Source organism: Diceros bicornis, chromosome 12 (genome assembly GCF_020826845.1).
Source record: "Diceros bicornis minor isolate mBicDic1 chromosome 12, mDicBic1.mat.cur, whole genome shotgun sequence".
Classification (NCBI taxonomy): domain Eukaryota; kingdom Metazoa; phylum Chordata; class Mammalia; order Perissodactyla; family Rhinocerotidae; genus Diceros; species Diceros bicornis.
This window is the reverse complement of record NC_080751.1, coordinates 70,733,835-70,747,849: the sequence shown is the minus strand read 5'-3', so window position 1 is coordinate 70,747,849 and position 14,015 is coordinate 70,733,835. Positions and strand designations below refer to the sequence as shown.

General features: G+C 42.9%; 1 protein-coding gene across 4 annotated transcripts in view; it reads left to right on the top strand.

Annotated features, from left to right (window-relative positions):
- ASAP2 (ArfGAP with SH3 domain, ankyrin repeat and PH domain 2) overlaps positions 1-14,015 on the top strand; it is a 172,403-nt gene that overhangs the window by 53,224 nt on the left and 105,164 nt on the right. For all 4 annotated transcript variants that reach the window (XM_058551836.1, XM_058551835.1, XM_058551838.1 and 1 more), the window contains exon 2: positions 8,525-8,597. In XM_058551836.1, the coding sequence (XP_058407819.1) occupies positions 8,525-8,597 (73 nt within the window). The remainder of the gene's footprint in view (positions 1-8,524; positions 8,598-14,015) is intronic.

The window sequence follows — 14,015 nt, the reverse complement described above, 5'->3', positions numbered from 1 at the left end:
TGTTCCTTTCCCACTTAACGTTTTCATGTAGTGTGACACGGTCCACTTCAGTCATAGTGACAACTGTTGAGAGTTTAATCATATGAATGCACTGTAGTTTGTGTGGTTATTCTCCTAGGTTGGGCATTTGGGGTTCTTTCCCATTTTTTCTCTTTTAAAAGTCCTGCTGAGAAGATCGTGGTAGAAACAACTTGTGGGGAAAGGAGGGAAATACGTGGGAGCGTATTTCAACGACTGGAATAGAACAAAAGGGTAGGAACCTCTTTGGTGAGGCCCTTTGCTCCCTCTCGCAAGCCTGCATCTTGGAAGACTGGAGTGGGGAGCTGTGCCTTTGGCGGCATGTCACGGTGCAGCATGGGACACCAGTGTTGTTTTGTGTTTCAAACCATCGGCCTTCCACCCAGGGCCTTTATTCTTTTGATTTGTATTTCTTTTTTTGCCCCTGGGACCTTTAAGGGTTTTCACGTTTTTTGAGTTCTCAGTTTCCTGGGGTCTAGCTTCTGATGGCCACTCATGGCCATGTCAGAGTGCTCCAGGCACAGCATTTCTGCTGGGTCAGGCTGGGTGAGTGTGACATTCCTTTTATTCCATAGAGCTGTTTTCTCTTTCATTATTGATTTTTAACCACACAAGTCCTATGAATGTATTCCTGTAGTAAATATTTCAAACAGTACGAAGAATGAGTCTCCCTTCACAGACTTCTCTGTCTCCTCAGGTGACCACTGTGATGGTTTCATGTATCATCTTCCAGGACTTTTTTCCGTGTATATATTTATATATGGAAACATGCAATTTTGAGTTTTTCTTTGTTGTTTAATCAGTTTCTTTGGCGTATTTTTGTACTCAAAGTTAAACAGGTCTTCAATACCCTACTTGATGTGAAAATAATTGAGAAAGGTAACAAAGTGTAGGATATTTTCATTTTCCTTAATTTTAAAAAATTTCAAGTATAATGTACTCATGTTAATGATAGTTTAAAAATAGAGAAACCCAGGGGCCGGCCCGGTGGCGCAAGCGGTTAAGTGCGCGCGCTCCGCTGCGGCGGCCCGGGGTTCGCTGGTTCGGATCCCGGGCGCGCACCGACGCACTGCTTGGTAAGCCATGCTGTGGCGGCGTCCCATATAAAGTGGAGGAAGATAGGCACAGATGTTAGCCCAGGGCCGTCTTCCTCAGCAAAAAAAGAGGAGGATTGGCGGATGTTAGCTCAGGGCTGATCTCCTCACAAAAAAAAAAAAAAAAGGTAAAAATAGAGAAACCCAAAAAAGCCCTCCAGCTTTCCCTGAGACAGCAGTGATTATTTCCTTCCTGTACCTTTATATACACACGCACAGTTGATGTGTATAACACAACACTCGCTTGTCCTCTCTTGTTTATAACAGTTCACTTCTTGCTTTCACAGTGTTTTGTGTATGCGCTCAGTTGGTTTAATAAATAATCTTGTGCTTTCTGTCTTCCCAAGATGGAATTTTTAATAAACTCTGTTGCATTTGGATCTCTTGTAAAGCTGCTTTACTTGCTTTTTGTTTTCAGTCCCGTACACGCGCACATGGGTCATGGGTCAGCCGTGTGCACACAGGCCGGGGGTGCTGGCATCCCTTTCCGGGATGGATGGCCCCCCAGGTATGGATGCACCTGTTGCAAGTACCTGTGATTGAGAACATGGCCAAGGTCCAGCTGGTGGTTAGGGGTGAGGGGGTGGGCTGTCCTCTGAAGAGATGCTCACTGGGCTACCCTCTGATTCTGGCAGATAGGCACAGAATCAGACATCCTCAGGAATAAAAACAACGTGTAGGAGAAAAATGAAAGAAGGGTATCAGATCTCTTTGCCTGTGCTCAAGGGTTGCCTGCTTTAGGAGTTGGCAGACTTGGGTTCTGTTTTCACCTCTTTCTCCAGCTTGCTGACTTGTGCCTTCTGCTCTTGGATGGTTTAGGAATGGCAGGAGGGACTCTCTAAGCTCCTTTCACTCATCATTGTGTGTGACCAAAATGCTAGGCTAATAAATGACCCCTGTGAGTTCACTTTCATTTAGGCAACATTTCGGGCTCTTCTCCCAGACTCTAGTTGATCTTAATTTCTTTTCTATAAAAAATCTTTAAATTTACTTTTATTCATAGTCTATTATATATGTACATGAAGAACTATATTGTAATTTAAGGAATGATCATAAAGCAAACACTCAGCCATCACCTGTCCTTCCTGGTCACGGTCAGCATTCCAGGAACGCTCGTGTGCCCTCCTGTCATAACTCTCAGAGGTAGCCACCATCCCGACTGTGCGATCTTCTTCTCCTTGCTTCTCTTGGTAGTTTTATCAATGATATATACATCCCTCAACAAGCAATAGAATCTAGTTTTTCTTATATTTTTTTTAACTTTTATGGTATTGTATTGCATGTATATTTTTGCAACTTGTTTTTTTTTGGTTAACATTTTTGTAGAATTCATTTGTGTTCTGGGTAGGTAAAGTTTGTTCCTTTCCATTGCTGGGTAGCACTATATTATACGAATATACGACAGTTCATCCATGTTACCATTGACAGAGATTTGGGTTTGTCCAGTTTTTGGCTATTTTGAGGAGTGTCATGAACATCCTTGTACATGTCTTCTGGTGCAGACATGTACAAACTATGAGTAACTTCAATTTTATTAGTACCAAAGTGTGCCCTTATAGTTTGTCCTTATGCATACATGTTTTACACAGCTGTGATTTAGCTTGGATATTTATTTGATCTTAATTCTTCATGACACCTGCTATTCTCCAGGCCTCTGCTTTACTCCCAGAAGGAAGTAGATCCATTATTACTTTGGCTTTAAACTGAGCCTGCAGACCACAGTGTGTTACTGTGCTTCCCAGAAGCCTTCTGGAAATATTTGACACTGTCATTAATGCTCTGTGTTACTTCACAAGTAAAGTCAAATGTGTGATGATGCAAAGCTGCCATCTAAATGTTTGTATGACTCTTTCTTGGTGAAGCTACCTTTGGGGCACGGATCTGAGTGTTGTTTTATTTTGTATTTTCATCTAGTATCTTTCAAAAATGTTGTTTTCTCTCAGGTTGGCCTTTTGTAAAAGGAACAAGGGGAGATGAGATGGGACAGGAGAGTGGCACATGACTCCCAGGCAGCCCGAATGGGGGCAGCCTGTGGTCTGCTGTCCTCTTTTTCTCTCCAGAGCGGCGTCTTTGGGGTCCAAGAATGAAGCCAGCCCCTTCCTACTCTTGCTGGCTCGAGTTGAGACCTTAGGGTCCTGGGGACCAAACTGGTGCTGTGCCAGGAGGAGCAGGGGCCGGCAGATAGTGTTGGAGAAATGTTTGTGTGGATCCTCTAGGCCAGGGATCGGCAGACTCTGTGAAGGGCCAGATAGTAAATATTTTAGGCTTTGTGGGCGTAGAGGCAAAATTGAGGCTATTATGTAGGTACTTATACAATAAGAGAGAAAATAAATTTCCACAAACTTTTTATTAACAAAATTCAAAGTATAATGCTAATAATGGAGTACAGTTTTTTGGTAATGCAGGTCCACTACTGAGAAGAGTGGAATTCTTTCTGGGGGGATAATATTTCTCTTAATTGGAGTTCAAAGTTAGTATTCCTCACCTCATCATCACTTCAATTGGAAATGTTCATCTGTACAAATCCTTAGCTCGTGGCTGCATAAAAACAGGCTGAGGGCTGGGATTTGGCCTGCAGCTCAGAGGTGCCCAACCTGTGCTGCAGGCTCATCTCCTCAGATAGACTGTGGATTTGGCCCCCATAGTCCTGCATCAGGATGTAGATGCCTCCATGCCAGGATGGAGGTGTCCCTGTAGGGCTCTGGGAACAAAGACTAAGTCAGCCCTCTGAAGGGAGACAGGTGTGTCACGTGGTGACGTTTATGCTAAGCCGATGGAAGGAAGAGGGAGAGGACCCCCTAGATGATACCAGTGGCTTATGGGACAGCCTAGGGGATGGCACCCAGAGGGATCTGCAGGTACAGAGGAAAAGCATAAACAGGGTGGCACGTTTAGAAATAGTTTGTTGAGTGTGGCTGGAGCTCTTGAGAAAGGTGACAAGACATGAGAAGTTGAATTTTTGATTTTATTACATGTTAATTAATTGTACCCTAAATATTCCTGTGTGGCTAGTGGCTGCAATATTGGACAGCACAGGTCTGAAAGGAAAAGAGGGAGCAGTCTTATGGTCTCCTCCCTGGGAGGGCTTTCCTTTCCAACGCTGCACGCTGTCCGGGGGCAGTAGCCACGGCTGGGATGGGGCGGTGGGCTGAGGGGAGCTGCTTTCATGAATACATAAGAGCATGGCTATTAATATAACAGCCTGGGAGATCGAAAGAGATGCTTTTAGAGTGGTTGAGAACAGTTGTTTATTTTCCTCTGAAATATCTGTGACACATCCCTAAAGTCTTGTTTATGTGATAAATTTACTCTCTGAAACTTGTTTTTATGAACTAAAGGTCAGCTTTAGTCTAGCTCCTCAGAATTAATGAAGTCTGGCCAGACTTAAGCAGTTGTGCAGTTCCTACTTAGGTCTGTATTGGCTATTAGACTTTTGCCTATGTTTATAGTTTTTACACACAAATTCTGGCCAAAGTTGCAGCTCTTTTTCCTTCTCCTAAGCTTGGGTAGATTTTTTCTGGGAGGAGGAGAGTGTGGGTGAGTGCCTAATCCGGTTAGATATCTCAGCCTGATTGGTGGACACCTTTGGTTTCTTGAGTCTTTTAAGTTTTGTTATTTTTGTTGTTTTAAGATTCCAGTGCTGTTTTTATATATAGTTGACAGAAGAGTTTTTCTAGCACTCAGTCTTAATCATTCTGACTTCTCCTAACCAAGTTTAATCTTAATTACCTATAAATATGCACCATAATGAAGGGTGTGTTTTTGAGTGAGGAGGTAATTGCTTTTCCCTCTTGCAGTTTCAATTAAAAATTACCTCTAGTGCCTACCTTACCTTTATTTCCAATCTCTTCTTAACAAACTGTAGAAAGGCAGCAGTTATTGTTTATCCACTCCTTCCTGAGTTCAGGAAACAGTACATCCCCTTTAATAACAAAGGTAGAATTTCCATATAGTGGTATATATTTTTACAAGAGTTTTATACAGTAAATGACCAGGGAGGGGTGTGTCCCACAATATAATGTGGAAGGAAATATGTGTCAGAGTTCAATGGTGTTACAAAGCATATTTCATCTGAGATGGGCCTTCCACACTGAAGTATCTGACTACGTCCAGTTCCCATTTTTCTCAGCACATTTGTGGACAGAAGATGGCTCTGTCATCTGTGGGAGTGCCAGAAGCTGGAGAGCTAAAATCTAGTTGAGAGAGGCAGAATAGATCCCCCTGGCCACTCACTGACTTTTCCAGAGTGTCTGCTGCCCTGCATGGAGCCCCAAATGGCTTCCCAACTGTGGGTCCCCACCAGGTCCCTCACCTTTGAGTAGCCTTTCCTGAATCCACTTCCTGTCTGCCCAGATTCATTGTTCTCACAGTGGCCTGAATGACCTTCAAGTACAGCTCTCACCTCCCCCTACTAAGAAGTCTTCTGTAGCTGCCTGTTGTCTCTGGGCTCAGCAGGGACACCGCCACCCGGATTTGAGCCCCTGTCAGTCCTTTTTGAGCCCTTGCCAGTCCTTCTAGTCTCATAGTCATTTACTGAGCTGCGGTTTGAGTCGTTCTGTGCCAGGCTGTCTGTTGGGCACTGAGGACATGGTGATGAACAAGTTCCTGCCTTTAGAGGAGAGCATTAGAAAATGTAAAAAAGAAACGGTAAAATTAATTTTATTAATATCTTATTTAAGCTAATATGTCCAAAATATTGTTTTAACGTGGGGCACTAGCCATATGTCGGTGCTCAGCAGACACATGTGGCTGGTAGGTTTCACACTGGACAGCACAGGTCTCAAGGCCGAGCTGGACAAGTGAAGCAGCCGGTCAGTGTACACGATACGTCCTGGCTTCTGGCTTTTGTCGTAGTTCGTCGGTGTTTATTTAGGGGATTGTCTTTTGCTAGATTGTAAACTCTGTGAAGGTATGGGCATTGCCCTGTTTTGCCCGCCATTGTATCTCTAATACCTAGCTTAGTACTTGGCATGTACTCAGTACTTTTCTCAGTACAGGTGCTTAGTACTTTTCTCAGATGAACTATTGAGTAAGCACGGGGTGCTGCAGGAAGAACTGGGATGAGTACCCCCCCATCCGAGAAGGCTTCCAGGAGGAGGAGGTGTCTCTAAACCAACCTGCAGTCAGAGTTGAAGCTAATGCGTCAAGAGGAGGGGGAGAGGACGCTGAGGAGACAAGAGGGTGTACAATGCTTGGAAGTAGAGAAGGAAGCAGTTGAGGGGGGAGCTACAGTAGTTCACGGTGACGGAAGCTTAGGTACTGGTGAAAGTGGGAGGATGTCAAGAGATGAGGCAGGAGAAGTAACAGGGGCCCTATCATGAAAAGGTTTTAGAGCTGAGACGTGGTTCTGAGGACGTCAGGAAGCCTCACCAGCGACCTGGGCTGGGAGCGGCCCCTTGAACTTACGTTGTGTGTTTCTCGCCTCACGCCTCCTAGCACGTAGAAGGGGCTTAATAAGAGCATTATCTGACTCATGATGTTTCCATGTAGTCTAACCAGGTTGGTGTTGGTGTCTTCCGCTGTCTGTGGGAAGCTTTAGCAAGAGGAGCAGGTTTTCAATTTGAATGCGGGTCAGATACTGTTCGAACAGTGCTGAAGACTGGGCAGGACCAAATTCTCTGGAAGTGCTAGACTGGATGTTGATTAGATCAAATGTGTGTTTTCCAATAATGGCTGTTCACCTGGGGATTGGGGCCTTCCAGAGCTTTGGTGATTGCGTTGAACATGTATCTTTGTATGTGAGAGCTGTACTTTCTGACGCATGGCCAATAAAGCTTCAGGAGCTAGTGTTGCTCACACAGCCCTGAGCAAATCCTATCTTTTTGCTGGTACTGGCAAAGAAGTCAGTACATGCATTGCAGGATATTATTTGCTGGGTGGCAGATTGGAGAGTAAAAGTTGATGAGGCTTTGTGAGAAAGAGAGTTCAATAGTGATTTTCATGGGCTATTTATTGTTTCCAGATAGCTTTTGTTGTTTTAAGGGAAGGTCAGGAATGGATAAGAGATGACCTCCTAGGAAAATAAAAGTTAATTCTCTACAAGAAATTTTGATTCTCGGTATCAGTCCTTACCTTACCCTTCTCTACAATATAGCAGAAAATAATGCTTTTTTAATTATATCTTCTCTTTGTATTGTAACCATTCTGTCAAATGTCTGGTGCCTTGTGATCATTTTTCTATTTAAAATGATCAGCACCAATCACATCTGTTTTTAGCATCCAATAAAATAGTCATTGCTGCATTAGAAGTAGGACTTATGGTGCTGGTACTGAAAATGGATTCAAAAGGTGATTCAGGAAGGAAGTCCAGAATCTATTTCTCTTGAGGTGGTATGCTCTGTTTAAGATGAGAGGTCATTGCAATATTTTATGATCAAAACTCACAATGAGTAATAACTTCTGTCATTACTGTGTACCAGATATGGGGCTGGGTGCTTCCCCTGCAGTTCTTCATTTAGTCTTTACAATAACCCTGTGATTGGTGTTGCTATCCCAGTTGACAAATGCTCTCTCCCTCCCGTCACAGCTAAAAGTGACACCCGTTGCTCTTTGGTGTTTAGTTGGGTTAAAAGGAAAGTTTACCCTTGTATCTCTTGTGAAAGCAGAGCTATAATTGAATCTCCAGATTTGATTGAACAAATCAACAACAAATCATTGAACAAATATTGTGTAAGCATCTACTGTGTGTTAGGATTCTAAGTGCCGTACACTACTACTGTGTCGTGGTTGGTCTATAAATATTTGTTGATATTAAACACATAAGTGTGTCTATTTAGTCATTCTACCTCGCAAAGTAGGTATGGTTACTCCCAATTTCTGGAAGAGAAATCTGAGGCTTGGAGAAGAATAGGAACACGCCGTCTAATTCAGCAAACAAATAGATTCGTATTTGGGTCTTTCTGAATCTAGAATGGGTTTGCCTTCCCCTGAGTATCCATGCTGCCTCGGGCCAGGCTGGTCTAGTGCTACAAGTGGGCTGTCTTGCGCGGGGGACATGGCACTCTGCCTCACCGCACACCAGCCACAACTCCTCCTGCTCACTGGCCTTTGCCTCTGTCAGGGGAAGCAGCACAGACAGACGGGCGCTCCGGCGTATTCCAGGGCCTTGCTGGATCACAGAGAGAACAGAGACTTGATAGAAGCGGAGTTGGTCTGAGTCAATTCGTTTCACTGCTGAAGGCTGATGTCCAACAGGTGGTGTGAACAGAAGCAGCTCATGTGCTTCAGGTGGATGAGACACCTGAGGAGGCGGTGGCTTTCAGTGACTGCTCGATCCTCACACCGCACTGAGGATTTGTCCCACAGAAGCAGCCCCAGTGGGGCCTAGGGAATGGCCCTCACGTGGCCACTCTCTGGTAGTCGTGCTCTAAGCTCAAACACCCATTTTAATTAATATATTCTCTATATTTCAGGCTTTGGACGTGGACCGGATGGTTCTTTACAAAATGAAGAAATCTGTGAAAGCAATAAATATCTCTGGGCTGGGTGAGTATGCGTTCTTTCCTAGGGCTTTCTTTGTGGAAAACGTTGTATTTGCAGTCCTGATGCCGTAGTATTGATCACCACTAATGAATAATCGTCCAAACTCCTTTTTCTGGGAGTGCAAATAATTCAGGTGAGTTTGGATGTTTAATTTTTAGAAGTGTGTTTCGTTGTGCTAATTGTCTGATTCTGGTGTGGGGGTTCGTCTTCCACCCGCCGCCCCCCCACCCCAATCCGTGTTGTGCTGCCTGTTCTCTGCAGTGCAGCTGAGTTCCCACGACAGCTCTGCATGAACCAGCTTTGTTAAAATGGTCGACGAGGATGCCAGACTCATTCCTGGACCAGTTGTTTTGCTGTTAATCATGTCAGAATGCTCTTTCCATTTCTCCCTGAGCCACATCTGGCCTTTCTTGTTTGGGAAGAAAATTAATAAATAGAAAAACATAATCAACTACTCAGTATTTGATCTAGACTTAGAAATAGGTGTAAAAAAAGAAAACACTGCAACTTTTGACTCAAACATGGTAGGCTGCACGTATGTGGCAGGTCTGCCCCCTGCACAAAACCTTATAAGTGATAGAAAGTATTCTTTAAAAGTCATTAAGTGACTGTATAGTTTCACTCAGAAACAAGAAAGTAGCAGCCTTGGGAGACTGGAAGTTGTGAGGAATCCTGGAGAGATTGTATCAGGGCTGATAGATTGCAGAGGAAAAGGCTGGCTGCTGGAGAGCATACCACTGTGAAGATGGCAGAAACACCACGAATGCCTGAGAGTGATGGCCTGGGAGGAGGAGGGGCCCAGGGTCTACTCCCACAGAAGCAGTCAGGCACTTGATACGTGTCCCCTTCACCCTGCGATTGGAGCAGAAGGACAGGGAATGCCTTAGGTGGTCGTGATGTCAGGAGGGATGTGGAACATTCTGGAAGTACATGTCCCACCTAGCACCTCCCCCCTCCCCCAGGTAAAATAGTGTGAGCACAAGCTCCAATAGCTGCTTTTGCCTCTCCTCCAAGGAGGGCTGTGTAAGCCAAGAATTGTGAAGAGTCTAGTAGGAAATTTCAACTGCAGAGATGATATTACCATCAAGAATTGCCAAGTGTATTTAGAAGCAGATTTAACAAAAAATATACATGAACTCTATATTGAAAACTACAAAACACTGCTGACAGAAATGAAAGGAGACCTAAAGAAATAGAGTAGTGTATGATGGATGTGGGTTGGAAGACTCAATATTGTTAAGATGTCAGTTCTTCCCGAATTGATTTCAAGATTCACCACAATCCTAATCAGAATTCCAGCAGAGGAAGTTGGCAAGCTGATTCTAAAATTTATATGGAAATACATAGAACCTAGATTATCCAAAGCAATCTTGAAAAAAAAATGAGAGAAAGACTATCTGACTTCAAGTCTTGTAAAACTTCAGTAATCAAGACTCTGTGGTACTGGTGTTAAGAGTCAGCAAATAGATCAGTGGAACAAAATACAGAGTCTAGAAACAGACCCACATTGAAATGTTTTTTTGATTTTCAGTAACGTTGCCAAGGCAATCCAATGGGGAAAGGAAAGTTTTCAACAGATGGTGCTGAAACAACTGAATATCCACATGGGAACAAATGAACCATGACCCTCGCTTACCTTACACAAAATTAACTTGAAATGGATCGTAGATTTAAATGTAAAAACTAAAACTGTAGAACTTCTTGAAGAACACATAGGAGAGTAAATCTTTGCAACCTGGGGTAGGCTAAGGTTTCTTAGATAGGACACAGAAAGCAATACACCTAGAAAAAAACTGATAAACTGGACTTCATCAAAATGAAAAACTTCTGCTCATTCAAAGATACTGTTAAGAATAATAGCCTAACATTTGAAGAGCCCCCAAATCAAGAAACTGAAGAACTCAATACTTGAGGAGACCAAATTAATAGGACAATCAGAACAGGACTTTAATGTGAGAACGTATGATTAACATCCTTAAAGGGGCAAAGGAGGTTATTAAATTACTGAAATGGGAGAAGGTACTAGTGAAAAAGAACCAGTAAAAGGCTTGGAAATAAAAAATATGTAATTGTTGAAATAAAAACTAAAATTTGCTGAATTGCCAGATAGGAAGAGGCAATTAGTGAGGCCTCAAGTTACCTGAACACAGCATGAGGAGTTAAAGGAGTGGACAGTGTAAAATAAAAAATACAAGCCACAGTAATAGATCCAGAGGAGTCAACAGCAGCACCCACCTAGAAGCAGTTTGAGAAGAGGGAAAAGAGAATGGAAAAGGGGAAATTTGGGAGAAATAGTAGCTGAAAAATTCCCAGAACTAAAGAAAGATTTAAGATCTCAGATTGAGAGTCCACTGACTTCTAAGCAGAACAAATTATATATGTATGTATATATATACACACACACATATAAACATGTTTATATATATGTGTACGTCTGTATATATTTGGATGGGTGGATATGTGTGCATATCTCAAGACATGTCCTATCTTGACATAAAGGATAAAGAAAAAATTTAAAAATTACCAAGGCGGGGGGCAGTAAGCAAATATATAGGAAAAAATATTTGGGGGAAATATGCTAAAAAATGATTATTTGAGAGTTTTGACTTTATAGATATCTTTCCCTTCTTTATTTTGTATGTTTTACATATTGTAATTGTACTGATATTAAAATGATTAGACAGGTATTAAGTTGTTTATGATAAGTGCCAAATGAATGTGAAATAAGTTCAGGAAAGCCAAGAAGAGACGGGACTTAAGTTGTTCTTGACTGAGCTAGTTTCCAACTAAGTTTGAAAGCTTTTTGGACCTGGAGCTTGCGGTGCTGTGTGCCCTGGAGCCGATCACTTAGCATCTTTTAGCCCCGGTTTCCATGTTTCTAAAATAATCCCTTTAGGTTAGAATGCAGATCAGTGGTTCTCAGCCAGGGCAATTATGCCCCCCCACCTACACATTTGGCTATTAACAACTGAGGGGTGTGTGTGTGTGTAACACTATTGGCACCTAATGCTTAGAGGCCAGGGATGCTGCTGGAGATCCTGTGATGTGCAGGACAGCCCCCAACAAAGAATTATCTGACTCTAAATATCAGTAATGCCAAGGTTGAGAAACTTTCATCTAGATGTTCTTCAAAATCCTCTACAATTTGTTAAAAATAAATAAGAAAACAAAAATCACCACCATTCCTAGCTTGCCAGTACATAAATATTGATTGATTCATTGCCTGACAACTACTGATTTTATGAAAGAAGGAAATAGAGTTGGTTTTCAGTGACTGACACCTAACTAGAAGTAAACAAATGTAGGGAAATCATTATTTTATTTTTATTTAAAAGTAATCAACAAAGAAAAGAGTATAAAACTCTTTCTACTTCATACAGCACTGAGATTTGTTGAAACAGGTGTTTGAATATCCAGAAACGTGGTCACCTGCCTCTAGCTCCTTTTCTGGATGCAGTGAGGGGACAGGGAGGAATAATAATGGTTTTTATGTTCTTGAACACTTCCTGTGTACCTTCTGCTTTCTGTTCATTATGCTTGTCTTTACAACAAACTGTTCTCATTTTATAAACAAGGAGCCTGAGATTGGGGGTTAAAGGTGTTCCCAGGATGCTCCTGGAGCTAGGCTTCCTGCTGGTCCAGGGTTGTGTTCAGTGGCTGCTCTGCTGCGAGGCCCCCACATGTCTTCAGTGTGTCTGATGCACTGACTGACTGTGTTTGAGACTTCAAAAAATCACTCAGAGGTGGATGCTTGGTTTTGTTGATGAACATTGGATTTCAAAAAATATCTTGAGTTTTTGTTTTTTTACCTTGTTCACTTGGGCTTTTTGAGTTTATAATTTAAGGCTAGTATATAAAAGGGATATTTTATGTTCTGATCAGGTTCAAAAGTGATTTGAAAGTCATGTTGAGAAGGCTGTTCTGATCAAAAATAAAAATGAAGTAACGTGCTTCTCGTGCTGACGTTGGCTACGTGACACAGCTGGTCTTGAGGAGGGCCTTGTGTGTCTCCTGAGGCTAGCCCCGAGCCAGCAGTGGAGCTTTTCAACAAACAAGCATCAGAAGGGAGAAGGTGTGAGCACTTTGGTGTCAGGAAGCTGGCCTTTATAACTTAACACCACTTGTGTCTGATCTGCCTTTCTGACCTGCACTGTGGAGCACGTGCCTCACTCCTCACCTGCCCCAGAGCATCTTTTACAGTGTGGCCCAGTGACGTCACTTCTCTGCCCAAAACGCCGAGTGTTTCTCTTTGTCCACATTGGTGTTCATGAAGGCGAGTTCCAGGGCCTGGGAGAGATGGGGAAGGCCTCTGTGGGCTCTAGAACTTCAGGAAAATTGGGGTAAAGCATAGGTAAACAGGTTTCTGTTCCAAAGCTTTTAATGTGCTAATGTGGGTTGTGAGAGGAATAGGTCTTAACCTTTTCCAGATATATTTGCCTATGAAACTGCCACTGCCTCCCTTAATCGCCCCCAACATCAGCATCAGGTTGGTAACCACTGCAGAATGCCAGAGGCAGCCCCAGCTCCTTACATCACCTGGACCCAGGCTACCTGTCGAGAGGTCCCTCCCAGCTCTTTGTGCCCTTCTTTGAAATAACTTGCAGTTTTCCCCGGAGTGCCACATTTTGTGCCTTCTCTGCACATGCTCTTCTGTCTACTTTGCCACCTTATCGGAGGAAACCGAGGCTTAACCAAGTTGAGAAGTTTGTTCTGGACTTTTAACATGGCTCTTTTGGCACCCAGCCTGTGTCCTTTCTGAGGAACCGCAGATACAGCAGGCTGACCGTGAGCTGACCTCGCCAGGGGTCTCCTATTTTTGTCATCTTTTACCAACTATTATATTCTGCCAAGTTTGAGTTATTATAAGGCCATGAGTCTGAATTTTTCTTTTAAAGCCAGAATACTGATCCTGAAGTCTTGATTTCAGAACAAGTGGTGTCTGCTTCGAAAAGGTCACCTGAGGAAACCCTATACCTTTTCCTGTGATGTTGCTGACATCGTTCACAGCATTTTTGGAACTCTTCTCTAGAACTGCTTTAAGTAGCACGTTCTTTTGAATATATTTAGTAGAAGAGTCTAAGGATAGATTAAATTTTTTTAGAAGTAGACATCAGAAATGAGTGAGGCATATTTGATAAGGGATTAAGCTGCTGGCGACCACAGTTGGTGAGAAGTGTTACAACTATACAGTCATTCTGGCTCTGAAGGCAGTTAGTTCCAAGAGAAGTTCCCCACATTGGTTTGATCATTAGGGTGTTGGACGTCGTAAGGCCACTGCTTGCATAGGGAGAGCACTCGTTTTATGTATGAGTCAAAGAACAGCAAAAATAATTTAGTATTTACACCTCATCCTGCCATATACCTTTTCCTGTCTCCTGTTCTTTAATTTCTGTGAGACTGAGACTTTTCTGCCTACTTTCC